This window comes from Physeter macrocephalus, chromosome 17, assembly GCF_002837175.3.
Source record: "Physeter macrocephalus isolate SW-GA chromosome 17, ASM283717v5, whole genome shotgun sequence".
Lineage (NCBI taxonomy): Eukaryota > Metazoa > Chordata > Mammalia > Artiodactyla > Physeteridae > Physeter > Physeter macrocephalus.
In genome coordinates this window covers 42,605,186-42,620,785 of record NC_041230.1, presented here as the reverse complement: position 1 = coordinate 42,620,785, position 15,600 = coordinate 42,605,186, and the positions used below count along the sequence as shown (strand labels likewise).

Genomic DNA, 15,600 nt, shown 5'->3' with positions numbered 1-15,600 from the left:
GGTTGCTGCTTGAATCGGGAGCTGGTGGAATAACTTCCTAGTCCTATAGAGACAGTGAGGGTTCTAAGGTGGGTGTCCAGGGATAAGGGATCTATCAGGACCCTGATGATTTGGGGAGCAGTGATGGGACGGTGTGAATGCCTGAAGTACGGGCAGTAGGTACCATGGGTTACAGTCTGTGGAATCAAGGGAGGGGAAATCATGTTTTGAAGAGCCCATTTCTGGGAAACTGTGAATCCGTCTGCTTAAATTGCAAGAGTGATCTATTTATCTACTGTCATTAGAGTATGAAGTATTCACTTTAATTGAATTTTCTGATAACTGAGGCTTACCTAATTAAGCGTCCAATTAAAATTGCTAGTGGGAAGCAGCCACATAGCACAGGGAGATCAGCTCGGTGCTTTGTGACCACCTAGAGGGGTGGGATAGGGAGGGTGGGAGGGAGACGCAAGAGGGAGGGGATATGGGGATATATGTATATGTATAGCTGATTCACTTTGTTATACAGCAGAAACTAACACGCCATTGTAAAGCAATTATACGCCAATAAAGATGTTAAAAAAATGTATCATATATTGGACAGCAGTTGGAAAGCATGTGAAGTTTGGAGTCAGACATGTGGGTTCAGAACTGAGATCCACTGATGATTTCTTCCATAATCTTGGATGAGTCACTTCTAAACCTTAGTAACCTTACCCACAAAAGGGGATTGGGGGTGAATTTAGATAAACTATATGAAAGCTCATTGTAAAATATAAAGCACTAATTAACCAGGGAATGGTGTGAGTTAAGAAAATACTTGTCTTACACTTTCTTTTGATGGAGGGAGCTCTCCCCTGTCAGCCTATGAAGGGTGTATTTGAAATCGATTACACCTTGATTTTCTATGGTGAAGGAGGAGCTTTTACGCGTGCCACAGATCAAAGCCCCGAAGTTGATGATGGAGGAGGGGCTGATGTTGTATTTGGAGAACACGGCATTCACAGAAAACTTAACTGGGATGCTGGCAATGATTTCACCTCCTTCTGAGATACTGGGCTCAATAATCTAGAAAGGGAAAAAGGATTGGGAAGATGTCAGCCACCAGCATAACTCCAGAATTTCCATGACTGTCCACTTCATTCCGTGTTTTCTTCATTGACATGAAGCCAAGTTCTCTATATCATTCTCTTTATATTACTGCATCATCAATACGAGTAAATGCTAACATAAAACTTACCGTGTACCAGCCATGGGTCAACATGCACCACGTGTGCCTCCCATTTTCACTTCCCTTCTCTTCTTTTGCACTTGAAACTCAGTTTCCCTATCTCTGGTCTGGTCTCTACCAAAGACCAGGGGCCACATTTCTGCTCTGGGGTTGTCAATTACTGATGACTCTGCATACCTCCCACCCGACCTACCCATGCCTGTAGTTCCCTAAGCCCTGGTGTATCCTCTCTGGTTGCCACCAGGCCAGCACTCCCTTTCCCCTCCTGGAGCATGGGTGAGACTGCGTACGCTTCCTTTCGGCGTGAGTCCCACGAGCCTGCCACCGTGTGAGTCCTTCCTTACTCACTCATGAGTGAGCTCGCTTACCTGACAGCGCAGAACTGGCTGGTGCTCGATCTTCACTTCCTTTTTTGCACGGAAGAGCACCTGGACATTTGTGGGTTTTTCTGTTGTGGTCAGTGAGCCCTTCTTGGGTTGGACTGAGATCATGGAACTTATATTGGTTGCTGAAATCCCTACGGAGTCCACAGAAAAGCTGAGAGACAAGAATAAAAAGTCAGTTTTAGTCATTATCTAGGGAACCCAAGACACTAGAGATGAGACTCTAGACTGTTAAGTGCCTGCCATGTCCCCAGCCCTGTTTAACCACTATGTGTAGCAGTGTTCACTGTGCTTTGTACTCTGTGACCACCCCTCCTTAGCCAGGATTGACCAGGCCAAGCATTGGTGCTTGAGGCAAAGACAGCCATCTCTAGCCTGCGGTTAAGAGGGGTCCTTGCAGGAGAGCTGTGTCTAATAAGAACACGTGATGCTGGATAAGGACCAACTAAATCAATTCATTCCTCTCCCTCCCTGTCTCTCTGTCTCCCTCTCTCTCGCTTTGTCCCCCTTCCTTCCTCCCTCCCCGCTCTGAGACTGAATGCAGCACACACAGAGGCAACAGTGATGCAGAAGCCAGAGGATCTAAGGAAGGAGAGAAAGGGCGGGGGCAGAAGTCATGCAACAGAGGTGTTCAGAAGTGAGGCCACGGCCCGATGCAGGTGAGGTGAGGGGTCAGAGAGAAAAGCGGACTCACGAGATGCCAGGGGGACTGGAGCTGGAGCAAGAAACTGAAGCTGAGGCGAGACACCTGGCGTTGCCGTGGGGACCCACATGTATCCCCAGTGGGGTCCAGGAGACCTGGCCCTGCGTTGCTATGTGCATGCTGCCTGTGCTTCCTCACTCCCCTGCACATCCCTTCGGTGAACCCTGATCACTTACTCCAACCCGAGGGTGACTCTGTTCCATGAAGCCTAAAAGAGCAGCGCTAACGCCCTGTCATAATCTAAGACAAAACTCACGACGGGCAGGACTCCATTCAGCACTAATTCCAAAGTGATTGTGGCTTTCTTCTAGGTTTGTTTAGCTTTTATTTATATTTATTTATTTCAATTTAGGGTTCTAAGGAACGGTAGTATTGAGGTGGGACTGCTCTAATTTCGGCAAGCTTTGAACTAAAGAGAAATTATCATGAATACACTGAATGCCTCCAAGTCTGCCCGGAGGAAGTCCCTTTATCAACCCTGAATTCTTCTGGGGGAAGGATGACCTTCCATAAAATCGATTGGCCATAGGTGCTGGCACTGCCTGAGGGACCTCCTCCCTCCCTGCACCCAGCGTCACTCTTTCCTCTCTGAGGAACCTCCCTTATTTAGTGTTTCATTTTTAATCTCAAGGAGGAGCACAAGCTGGAGCTCTATTCCACCAGGCCGCCACTCGGAGTCTATAATACAGTAGTTCTTAAAATTGAAAAAGAAAACTGGAAAATCCCTAGGTCTTAACATGAAATCCTATGTAGACCGCCAACTTATGAAACAGAGAGGAGCTGAAAGGAGGGCAGGATGGCTTAAGGCCAGGGCCGCCGTCTCCGGTCTCTCACTCCACCCCTAAGACCATACTCCACCCCAGTATCTTCTCCTCCCAACCTCCCCCTGAGGCTCTCCCCCGCCCCCCAGACCCCTGTGGCTCCAGGCTGTAGAGCAGTTGGGATTCTATTCATCTGAAGCCAAGAGAAGCTAACAGCAGAGATGGTTCTTATGATTTCCCCGATTGACTTTAAAAAAAAATCTCCCAGGCAACACACTTCTTGCCATGAGTGGATGTGGATGACCACATGCTGCATGATTTTTAGGTTACCTGAACATGACCTCGTATTTCCCACGGTTCTTCAGTTGCAGGGGCTGCTTCACCTCCTCCATGACCCTCACAATCCCAAAATCGAGGCCTCCATCAGCTCCTGCAGACGCCAGGGGCGGGGGTGGGGAGGGGTGGGATGAGTGGGCATGGGAGGGGAAGCAGGGGAGCTTCCGGTTGATGTTCACACGGAAAATCCATGGCGACAATTTCAGAGAATCTGTTTTCTGAAAACACTGTGCCTAGAAAAGCCCCTTGTAATTGAGCCTTAGTAAACAAACAACAGACACTGCTCTCGTGCCCAGTTCAATGGGGTGGCTCCCTCTGGCTTCTATCCTAGGACCACTGTTCTTCCTTTCAGGTCTCTCATTAGCTAAAACTCCCAGTGTTGGAAAAGATGTTTGAATCATGTGTATAATATTCAGAATTGGGATATAACGTATATGTCTGTATTGTTATACTTTGCATCACGTCATACACATTTCCCCAAACAATTAAAAACTCCCCATAAGTGTGATTTTAATGGCTGTATAATACACCATAGTACGGCTGTTTCATAATTTACAATATTATTCCTACAATAATAATATTCCATTATAGATAGACATTTAGGGTATTCCTAATCTTCCATTATTATAAATAATGCTGCAGTTAGTGTTGTTGTACATAAGACTAATGACATCCAGGCAAACATGTAGCTTTAACATTCTACGAGTCTTGCTGAGTAGGAGACCTATCCGAGGAAGGAGGGCCCTAACCTGGGTGTTGGCGCAGTGTGGTAGGCAGAATAATGCCCCGCACCACTCCTACTCCCGGCTCCGGCAAGATGTCCACGTCCTAGTTCCTGGAACCTGTAAATATGCTAGCCTACATGGCAAAGGGGAATTAGGGTATTAGATGGAATTAAGATTGCTAATCAGATCTGACTTTAAAATAATGGAGATTATACTGGATTCTCTGGGTGGGCCCCAAGTAATCACAAAGGTCCTTAAAAGTAGAAGAGGGAGACAGAAGTGGGAGAACCAGAGAGATGGCAGCGTGAGAAGGATCTGACCCAACATTGCTGGCTTTGAAGATGGAGGAAGGGGACCATGAGCTGAGGGACGTGTGTGGCTTCCAGAAGGTGGAGAAGGCAAGGAAACGGGTTCGTCCCCAGAGACTCCAGAAGGGGATGCAGCCCTGCCAACACTTTGCTTTTAGCCCAGTGAGATCCATTTTGGACTGCTGACCTAAAGAACTGTAAGATAATAAATATGTATTGTTTTAAGCCATAAAGTTTGTGGTAATTTGTTAGGGCAGTGATAGAAAAGCAACACAGGCAGGGAGATAAGAGCTCACTCTCAGGTGACTGTTCAGAAGAGAGCTCTGCAAATTTTATATTTTGACCACGCCTTGCTGTCTCCAGTTGGAGAAATTAAGATTCATAGTAACAGTGCTAACATCACTGGAACTTGTGTGATTACTATTTACCTAAATTCCACCTCTCTCCCCAACAACCACTGATCTTTCTCTACAGAAGAAACATACTGCCTAAAAGATGTGACCTCTAAACACCCTCTCCTTGAAGGGGTCAACAGACCTTTGGGGAAGGTGATGTCCAAGGCAACGTCGTAGGACTCTGCAAAGATCAGGATGTTTTCAATCTGAACGACACCAATGAGGTTGTCTGCGTCTAAAACCTGTCGGGGTAAGATAAATTCTTTTGTAAAAGCAAGACCCACAAGGTGCCTGGAGGCTGAGCTATGGAACATGCAGGAGGAATCATGAAGAAGGGGCTATGGTAAGGAACATTTTTGAAATGTATTTAGCTTTTGTTTTCACTGAGCATTTGGTACGATGAGTGTTCTTCATAACACCCTTTGGGGAAGGTTGGTGTAGACAGTCAATACAAGGATGGGGAAATGGGACTGCATTTTCCAACCTGTCCACTTACTGGGTTTCAATTATTTGCATGATTTTCACTACCTTACTGAAGTTTGGGTTGTGAGTACACATTGCAGGAAAGTGTTCTTTGAACTTTCAAGTCAAATAAACCTGAAGAGCATTTTTCTGACAGTTGAAATGAAAAACGTTTATATTCTAAATTATCCTTGCTTTACTAATTTTAGAAATCTGAACCGTTCTGTTCTTTGTCTCTGATTCAACCTACGAGTCAGATTTTTCAAATAAAATAAGTGCTAGATTTTTCATACAAAATAAGCATTTAATGTTTCTCTTTTGGAAATTTCAGATTTTAAAAAAACGAACATCATTACTATTGGAAATGTTAAAAAAAAAAAAAAAAAAAAAAGCAAGACTGCCAGACTCCAGCGTCTCCCTGTCCCTTCTGCTGTCACCCCTGCTGGCAGTACCTCCCTCACTGTCCTGAAGAACATCCGAACTGGTATCAGCTCTCAGCTGGATCCAACTGTTGACTCTTGAGACTAATGATGGGCAATAAAGGGTCTGTGTGTCAAGGGGAAGAGCCACCGGGCGGTGGGCGTGGCCCTCCTGCATCCGCCTGAGCACCACCTGCCTCTCTGCTGAAGCCTCAGTTTGAAAAACTAAGTCACCACCTCCCCATTGCTTGTGTTTTAGGTGCCAACGGGGAAATCTGTAGCTGTCACCAAACAAGATTTAATGCAGAGTTTCCATCTTATCTTTCATCAAGCATTTTGCCAGTGTTTCACAGAGCAAATCTGACTGCTTAAGTTTACCTTCTTCTTTCCTTTTTTTTTTTTCTTGTGGTATGCGGGCCTCCCTCTGTTGTGGCCTCTCCCGTTGTGGAGCACAGGCTCCGGACGCGCAGGCCCAGCGGCCATGGCTCACGGGCCCAGCCGCTCTGCGGCATGTGGGATCCTCCCAGACCGGGGCGCGAACCCGGCTCCCCTGCATCGGCAGGCGGACGTGCAACCACTGCGCCACCAGGGAAGCCCCTACCTTCTTTCTTTTGATGCTCAAACTCTGACAGAGATGACAAGAAGGGCTGGCAGCAGGAGGGAAAAATAAGACCAAGAACTTGGTTTATCAGATCCAGAATTTATATAGTTCTTTTCTACTGATAGATACCAAGTACCCAGAGCATTCTATTTCCTTTGCTTCCCTGCTTGGGAGTGGGGGGCAATTAAATTTTGTAAGTGAGGAAAATAAGAAGGAAAATTTAAGAGGTGCAAAAATCAACTCGAGTTCACCAGAGCGCTTTTCAAAGGGACCAGAAAGCAAGGCATTTCCTCGTGTAGATGTTGAAGGAATGTAATCTGGGGAAGGGAAGCCTTAGACCACTTTGGGGGCCTGAGGGGAGATCCACTATGTCTGCTTTGGTTGGAACATATAGGAATGTGATATCAGTTGTGAAATTACACAAATGTTTCCATACCAGTTGATAAACAGCTGTCATGATGACTTCTCCAAGTGTCCCCTCACGCTTCACCATGGGAAGCCCTGGGCTCCCCATGATCCATTAACTAAAGGATGAAGCTGGCACAGCTGGGACCCTACACCTGCTGTGTGCCTGGATTCATTGTGCAGAGATCCCTGTCTGTGTAGAGACTGGTGTTAAAAATGCTGACTGTCACCTCTGGGATTCATAAACATTTGTGGATTGAACGAATCTATCAATATCTGTTTTCAGCTATATGAAGGGCTGCCAGGGGTAGGTGATAAGACAGATTAATTAGATCCATTGACTGGCCCCAAAAAGTAGAAACAGGATTAATGTGTGTAAATTACAGGGAGAAATCTGAGTGCAACCCAACAAGGCATTAACAGCCAGACATGTTCAAAGGAAGATCAGGCTACTCGGAGATACTTGGTAAGTCTTCTATCCCTGGGGGTATTCAAAGAGAGGCTTGGGTGACTTCTTGATTGTTGCATTATCAGCTCAGGCATCAAAAGTCAGTGACAGTCATTCATTCATTCAACAGATTTCACTGAGTGCCTTTTACATCCAGGCCTGTGCTAGACACTGGGGACATGATAGGGTAGTGAGTTGAATGATGGCCTCCAAAAGGTATGTCCATGTCTTAACCCCTGGAACCTGTGAATGTGACTTCATTTGGAAAAAGAGTCTTTGCAGATGTGACTAAGTTAAAGATCTCTAGACGAGATCATCTTGGATTATCCAGGTGGGCCCTAAATTCAATGATAGTGTCCTTATAAGAGACAGAAGAGGAGAAGACACAGACAGAGGGAAAGGCCATGCGAAGACTGAGGCAGAGATTGGAGTGATGCAGCCACAAGCCAAGGAACATCTGGAGCCACCAGAAGCTGGAAGAGGCAAGGAAGGGTTATTCTCTAGAGCCTTTAGAGGGAGCATGGCCTTGCAGATACCTTGATTTTGAATTTCTGGCCTCTAGAACTGTGAGAGAATAGATGCCTGTTGTTTCAAGCCACTCATTTGTGGTCATTTGTTACAGCAGCCCTAGGAAACTAATACAGATGATGAGCAACTCAGGCAAGATCTTGCTCCAGTGGAGTTCACAGAAGGAAGCAGAGAAAGAAACAGGATAATGTCCGAATGGGGTGGGTGCTCTGAAGGACAGAAGACAGGGTGAGCGACTGCACATAATGAGGTTTCCTCAGTGGGATGACTAGGAAAAGCCAGCTGAGGCAGTGCTGTTGAGGAGACCCTAAGGCAGAAGCCAATCCCCACAGAGCATAGGGACAACATTCCTGGCAGGGGTGCTGCAAGGCCAGGGCCCCAAGGCAGGAAAAACCTGATGTGGATACAGAGGCAGGCAGGTACTCAGAAGTAGGTGAGGACCCTGGGCTTTATTCTTAGTACAATGCCAAGACAGCCTAGTGCTTTAGGAAGGAGTGACCTGATTTGACTGACATTGTAAAGATCCCTGGGGACACCTGCGGGGAGTGAGAAGCGGGAAGCGTCTGCCGAAGTCCAGGTGAGCGACACAGCAAGTGGCCTGCATGAGGGGGGTGGTGGCAGCGGAGACAGGAAGATACACTAGGAGACAGAACTGACAAGACTTGTTGGAGGACTGGGATGGAGGGGGAGGCCAACAGGAAAACGGAGGAATCAAGGATGACTCCTGGGTGTCTGCTGGGAGCAACTGGGTGGAGGCTGATGTTTACCGAGTTAGGACTCTGAGGGGTGACTGGGTTTGGGGGTCTTAAATCAGAAATCTAATGCTTCTCGAGGAATAGTAACACCATTCATTCATTCATTGACTCATTCATCCACTTTGCACTGATTGAGTGCTCTGTTCTTGCCACTGGGAAATCAGCCACGAACAAGACTGCCTTTACGGAGCTTACAGTTGTAAGCAGAGCAGGATATTGTGGCTTGGGGGGCGTCAAACGGGGATCAGATGGGAGCGTGTAACACGGAGACCTGGCTTGGTGGGTATGTGTGTCGGTGTGTGTGTGTCAGGGAACCCAGTGTGTACATACGTTGGTGACCAAGTCTGAAGACGTATGAAGCCTTACCTCCAACCGAATCGCCTTCTTGATGTTGATAGGTTTGGAGGGTTGGAAGTGCACTTGTAGGCTATGCTCAGCCTTGGGGGCTATGGTCCCCTGCATCGCGGACACGGTGAAGTCTTCGCCCAGGTGCTCCAGGCTGGTGATCCTCCAGGCCAGGGGCAGTAGTGTGATGTTGCGGAGAAGAACTACCTTGAAGTCTTTCCTGCAGAGACCAAGAGAAATTTTGCCAGTTTCAAATGATTTTGATTTATTATGGCAGGTCAGAAAAAGTACCTCTGGTTATTCTATTATTGCTAGTTCACTAATAAGTATTTATCAGGGAATGGGGCCTACCTGTGATGATCAAGGAATGCAGGATACATTATCAATATTCTCTCCCAGCTTCCTCAGAAATAAACATTCTCTATTTAGAGTAATACAATTCCAATGAATGAATATGTAAGTTCTAGGTTTGGTCTAGTGTTCTGTGTTTGTCCTCTAATTTCTAGAACCAAGATTCTTAACCTTTTAGGGTAATGGACTGAAAATCTGGAAAAAGGTAGTCCTTCTTCTGAGAAAAATGCAAATATGCACACACTTTGGCAGTTGATCTTAGGGGAGTCCTTAACCATTTTGAAGTCCATTCACTGAACCCAAGGTGACAACCTGTGAACTCAGAGGGTTACTAACTATCCTGATTTGCACAGGACCAGAAGTTTCCCAGGATGCAGGACTTCAAATACTAAAACCAGGCAAGTCCCGAGCAAATCAGGATGAGCTGGTCACCTTAGAACTAAAAGTTCTTTAAATGTCATTCCGGTCCTGGTATCACCCGGAAAACTGACCTGTGTAGCAAGAGCCGGTCAAAATGCAATTGTCTGGGGTCCAGCTCCAGTTCTGGGCGGACGCCCTGGCAGCTTAATTTGAAGAAGGCTGGCTTGGGGTTCTCCTTGATGCAGCAGACAATGCTATCTTCAAAGACACCAACTGCGGTAGGGTAGGCCCAAACGTTCAGCTTCTAATGGGAGAGTCAAAATAAAGTACGTTTACACCGAGGATACCAAGGCCTCAAACTTCCCAAGAAAGCCTTGCCCTGGTAGACTTGTACCCATGTGACTGTACCTGCTTCTCACCGGGTTTCAGAATCATGTTGACAGGCTCCAGGAAGTAGGTGTTTGCTTTGACATCTTTCTGAAAACAGAAGGACACCTCCACGACCACTGGGGAACTGTTCAGGATTGTCAGTGTCTCCATGTTTCCTGGGAACAAGGATGACTTGTACCTGGAAACAAACAAAAATCAGGGATGTGGATGTGAGGACTGGCTGAGAATTCAGGTGGAAAAGGAGATTGTGAGGTGTAAGGCAATTTCAAAGGATAATGTGGCCACACAGAGGCAGTGTCATGGAGGCTAGGAACACAAGCTTTGTAGTTGTGAAGACTTAGAGCTGTGATGTGACCAGCCCCCGCTCCCATCCCAAGCCTTGGTCTCCTCATCTCTAAGATGGGATGATAATATCCCTTAGTATTTCCATAACTAGTAAATGAAATAGTGCACCTAACGCTCTGAGGACAGCTGCAGATATCAAATACCCAATAAACGGTAGTTATTACTATTGCAAAGATTTCTGACTGAAAAATCTGTAGCTCTGTCCTTCCCAGTACTTATATTTCCAGGAGAGATGATAATCTGAGTAACCTGTTATTTCATATCTGTCTTAGAGATGACCTCATTTACCACCTTCTCCTAGACCTGCACAGGATGCTACTGTTCCGACACGGATTGTAACTGTTCACTGTTACAAGGTTGTTTCTGTTCTCTTAGTGCCTTAGGGAGAGATCCATGGAGTGGAGCACTGGAAGCACTGGAAGCTGCCCAGTTAATGGTACCAAACAGAAAAGGAACCACAGGAGGCACAAGGAAGATTAATGAACACACACATCGTAGGAGGTCACAGCACAGGCCAGGAAAGCAGGGCACCATAGCACCCACTGGTGCCCAGAAACAGTCTGAAACGCTCTCTGCACAGGCTAAGATGGAGGAAGGAAGGAGAGGGCATTGCGGAGACTAAATCAAAGTCCGAGAGACAGAGCACTCTCTGTGTAACTGCCAGAGTGGTGGCGGCCTCCACATCTCGCTGGTAATCACCACCACTGAGCACACTCTGCTAAAAGTTCCATATGTACTAACCAGTTCAGTCTTCCCAAAACTGTGCAGTAGGTGCTATTATTTTCCCACTTTGCAGATGAGGACATTGAGGCTCAGTAAGACTTAAAAGAAGAGATGAATAATACTTGTTTCTGGACCACTGTAATCGCCCTCCTGGATCCCCGCTGTCTGGCCCCACATCCTGGTTAATTCCAGTGCTGCTCTGAATACATGCCTCTCTGAATGGCCGTCATTTCCCTGAATCCGACCTCCAGGCTGCTCTGTACATCATGTCCATCAACCTGACTCCCACTCCATCTCTCGCCTAAGTCCTTCTACTGGGCTTTGAAGATCCTCTCCGTCAACAATCAACACCCTTCACCTTCATTTGCTAGTTCAGCACCTTAGGAAATAAACTGGCGGTTATGAAGGGAATGGAGAACTAAGTTGGCTCATTAGTTTCACCAAGTAGGCATAGAAATAATCATTCTCTACTTATCACAATAAATGCTAGATTGAATTAAGACATGGTTGAGACCCTGGTTCTATTTTTGGTCTCACCTCCCTACCTATACACTTAAAAACTTATATATAACTGAAAAAACTAGTATTACTAAATATTTCTGATCACTGACCTTACCTGGGCCCCTGGTTCTACGTGATAATCTTAATCTATTTCTCTAATATTCTCCCTCTCCCACTTTGCACAAAACCTGTTTCATACCTTCTCCATTTTCTCAACATTTTAAACTTCCTTCCACTTGCCTCACTGTTAGGCATGACCTCACATCATTCATCACGGAGAAAAACAGTTGCATGGGAACCTCCTCACCATGCCAGCCAGATATGTAAACCTACCTGCACCCGAAGCCGTCTCACCTCCCTCCAACCTAGCATGAGATGATAGTCCCTCTTCCTGGCAAAGGCCATCATCTCCACATCTCGTTGTGTTGTTTCAGGGAGCTGCACCACTGATGGCCCTTATGTGCTCTGGAAACTCAAGCCGCTTCCTCGCTACTTCCCCTTGACATCCGAACATCGTAAGGACGACAGCGAACGAACAGCCTTCCCTGCACTCCACGTCTCCCTCCCACCCTCAACTCGCTCCATCTCCCTTCACAGCCAAGCTTTCCCAAAGAGCTATCTCCACACTCTGTCTCCATTCTCTCACCGCCCACTGACTCCTCAACTCACTTTACCTGGGCTTCATCCTCCGAAATCTCCCGCAAAGGGCTGTTGCTGAGCCTCCTATGACTTCCGTGTTGTTGAACCCTGTGGATGCTCATGTTCTCATCGTTCCGCCCTCTCTGCCTCAATCAACATAGCTGACCACACCCTCTTCTCATGGCTCCATGACACCACCCTTTCTCGGTTTCCACCAATAGCTCTGGCCCTCTTTCTTCTTTGCTGGCCTCTCCTCTTTCGAGCGGTGGAGTCCTTTGAGGCTCCAACCATGGTCTTCCTCTCCTTACTGTGTCCTCTCATCTTAGGTGATCTCATCCACACCTGTGGCTTTTGTTGTCTTGAAGATAGACTCTCCTATGAGAACCAAAACCATATAGACTATGCCCTGCTTTACGTGGCTACTGGCTGTATCTCCCAAGCATCTCAAACTTAACATATCCAAAGCGTACACTTGACCCTACCTTCCCCTACCAAAACCTGGTCTTCTTCCAGGCTTCCCCGTCTGGAAAAATGGCACCCCCATTCATTTGGGACCTTAGCAGAAACTTGGGGCACAAGAACCCAGTTCTCCCGATTTGTGGTTCTGGGCTAACTGAGGCAATGTTAGTAAAAGCTACGTCTCCATAGGAACCCTGCTTGTACTATTCATGAGTCCACCCCAGGGGTATGAAATCTGCTTTGAAATAATGGAACACTTACTTATCCCTTGACTTTCCACAAAGCAGTGGCCCGAAGTAAAACCTCTCCAGGCTCACAATATACTTCTTAAAGATGACCTCATTTGCCTTCATGTCCTTCTTCTGCTGAGGGAAGACCACTCTGAACACAGGGGAGGAAGAGAAGAGGAGAGCTGTCTGAACTGCCTCCACATGATGTATACATGAACCCAACACTCCTCGTTCAGCGAAGGGTCCAGGTGTCTGGAGACAGAACGACTCTTAATTTGAGGACATTTATCGAGCCTTTATTCCTGTACCCTCCCATCCCCAGCCCTGAGTGAAGACAGTACAGTTTGAACTTGAGAAAAAAGATTCCCAGTGGTGTCTTTCACCGCTGCTGATGGGTGAGCTGGATCCTTTATCAGCTGATGGGGCTGATGATGGAGCTGAGCTGGATTTCCTGTTCTAGTGTGCCCAGCTAGGAAAGTCCTGAGAAACCCTGTGGGAAACTAGTTCTGGTGGATCTTAACCAGCTTCTGAATTCTCTGTCCAACGTGGTCCCTTGGTGAGAACTGCAAAAAAGCTCCTCTCGGTGGACAAGCTATAAAAGGCCCCACTAGCTTGCTCAGTCAGGTGCCTTTATGCGGTGCATAAGGGACTCAGTGTTTGGTAGCTCAGGGAAAAATCTCCTGCCTGTGGAGATTCACACATATATGGATATTATAGGATAAAAAGTCCTACAGTAAATATAAAATCTGTTTACATTTGCTATATAGTTAAATAAGCAAACTAACGTCACAGGAAGACTTTTCCCCCCTCTTCACTCCTATTAGCTTTTTCTTTATTTCAGTCTCATGGTACCATATCATTCCTGTGACTTAGTCAATGTCCAAGACTTTGGAGCCCAGTACAAGAGGGCCTGAGATGCTGTCCCAGTTCCACATTTGTATTAAGAGCCACCTTGTTCAGGGCACCATGGGGGAAGACGAAAATGTATCTGTCAACCTTTTCTTTTCAAAACAAAGTACACTTACTTTGGGTCTTGGCAAATGTATGGGTAAGTGCAGACACCTCGGCAATAAAGCTGGTATTGGCGGTGAGTTCCAAGTATCTCAAAGTTAAACGTTTGGTCAAAGATCCCAAGATCATTGGAAGAGAAGTGCACTCGCAACGTCACCTCACCATTGGCTGGTACGATCCACCGGAAATGGTTCAGCCTGAAAATGACCACACAGGCTTTTAAAGTGAGAACGCTTCCTTCGGGCCAAGAGAAGACAGGATTGGTGCCTGGGAGGAGTCCGGTCCTGCTGGGGTTATAGGTGTGACCACCCTGTTCCCATCTGGTGCTGCAACAGCCACACCCTCCATCTGGGGCTTCAGCCTTCCCCTCCCTGGGCTGGTCCGGGGCCCACCTGGAGAATTTCTCCTGTGGATGCTGCCCAGAGAAGTTGTCCTGCTCTATGTCCGACAGGGGAGCAGTGGTTCCAGAGGTTCCCCCAGAAAGGCCCTTCCTGCTGGAGGCCATGCGACGTTTCTCCTTCTGAGTCTCGCGGGTCTGATCTGTTTTTTCTTTAGTTTTCTGTCTGCTCCCCTTAGATGAGGTGGTCTGCTCCTCCTGGGTCTTAATTAAAAATGAGCACCGGGTCTTAAACATTCATCTTATGAACACAGGAACAGGAGACAGAGACGCCAATGACACATGCCTGCAGTCTGCGGTGACCGCGCTGCAGGTTCAGGAGGCTGGAGGCTGCCTAGAGCAGCAGGGCCCAGTCTATGACACTGGGGTACAAGGGAAGAGGTAGAGTGGAGAGAGTCTAGTGCTTTCCTTGGCACCTCATTCCCTGGGAAGGAGGCCAAAATTCCAGAGAACGCTTGAAGCTGGCAGGGAGTATGTTCATATATTGCATTTTGTTGTTGCATTTCCTTAATATCTTTTAATCTAGACCCCCACTCCCTCCCAATCACACTGACTTTTGGCAGAGACCAGATCTGTATTCTTACAGAGTATTCCATAGTCTGCAAATTTTCTAACTAGTCTCAGAGTGTCATTTAACTTATTCCTTTATTTCCCACATTTCATGTAAAGTGAAAATTAGATTTAAAAGCTTGATTAGATTCAGAGATGATGCTGTGTACACCACACTCCATCACGACGGGAGACAAATAATGTCAGGCTGACCCCTGATTACAGACACAAAGTGTGTTTGTGTGGCTGCAGCGGTGCCCGCCAGATCTGGGCCGTGGCAAAGTGGACCTTCCCCTTTGCAACCAGCCGGTCACCTGTGGGGTGATGGTCTGGTTCAGAGTGAGAGTCTTGTTCCCTGACGAACCAGCACTGTGGGTATCCACTGGAGCTCCTTAATCAATTATGTCCTTGGGTACACCAGTACTTTTTAAATTCTACCATCCCTCCTATAATTTTAGCTGCCATTCTTCTAGAAAGAAGCGCTTTCCTTCATCAGTTGGAGATGAACTAGAGTTCCTCCTAAAACCGTAAGTTAAAGAATGCTAAACTCTTTCCTCGTAATGGTCAATTTTCAGAAAAGACGTTGGTGTAATAGTCATCTCTGATGGTGGCAATATTTTCTTCTTTATCTTTTTTATTGGACTCTGCTCAAGTAAGGCCTGCCCACCAATGCTGTGACCTCAGATGTTGATTTCCTACTTACTTATTAAACTGAAGTTTGGGGCTCTCTGTTACCTAACTGAGCTGTAGGCAGGGCCTACAGGTGATTTTATTTGCTGCTGATTTTATTTGTTTTTTGCTGACATGCATGGTTTATACGAAGGAGGCTGTGTGGGAAGATTCAAATTTTGGGCCCCCATA

At 46.7% G+C, this 15,600-nt stretch overlaps 1 protein-coding gene across 1 annotated transcript in view; it reads right to left on the bottom strand.

The window, feature by feature from the left end:
• LOC102985291 (HYDIN axonemal central pair apparatus protein) overlaps window positions 1-15,600 on the bottom strand; it is a 106,711-nt gene that overhangs the window by 41,092 nt on the left and 50,019 nt on the right. Inside the window, exons 21-30 of the mRNA XM_055078920.1 lie at window positions 14,186-14,394; window positions 13,808-13,990; window positions 12,814-12,933; window positions 9,904-10,063; window positions 9,627-9,799; window positions 8,806-9,004; window positions 4,964-5,063; window positions 3,388-3,487; window positions 1,579-1,747; window positions 809-1,047 (exon numbers count right to left, since the gene is read on the bottom strand). Of these exons, the coding sequence (XP_054934895.1) occupies window positions 809-1,047; window positions 1,579-1,747; window positions 3,388-3,487; window positions 4,964-5,063; window positions 8,806-9,004; window positions 9,627-9,799; window positions 9,904-10,063; window positions 12,814-12,933; window positions 13,808-13,990; window positions 14,186-14,394 (1,652 nt within the window). The remainder of the gene's footprint in view (window positions 1-808; window positions 1,048-1,578; window positions 1,748-3,387; window positions 3,488-4,963; window positions 5,064-8,805; window positions 9,005-9,626; window positions 9,800-9,903; window positions 10,064-12,813; window positions 12,934-13,807; window positions 13,991-14,185; window positions 14,395-15,600) is intronic.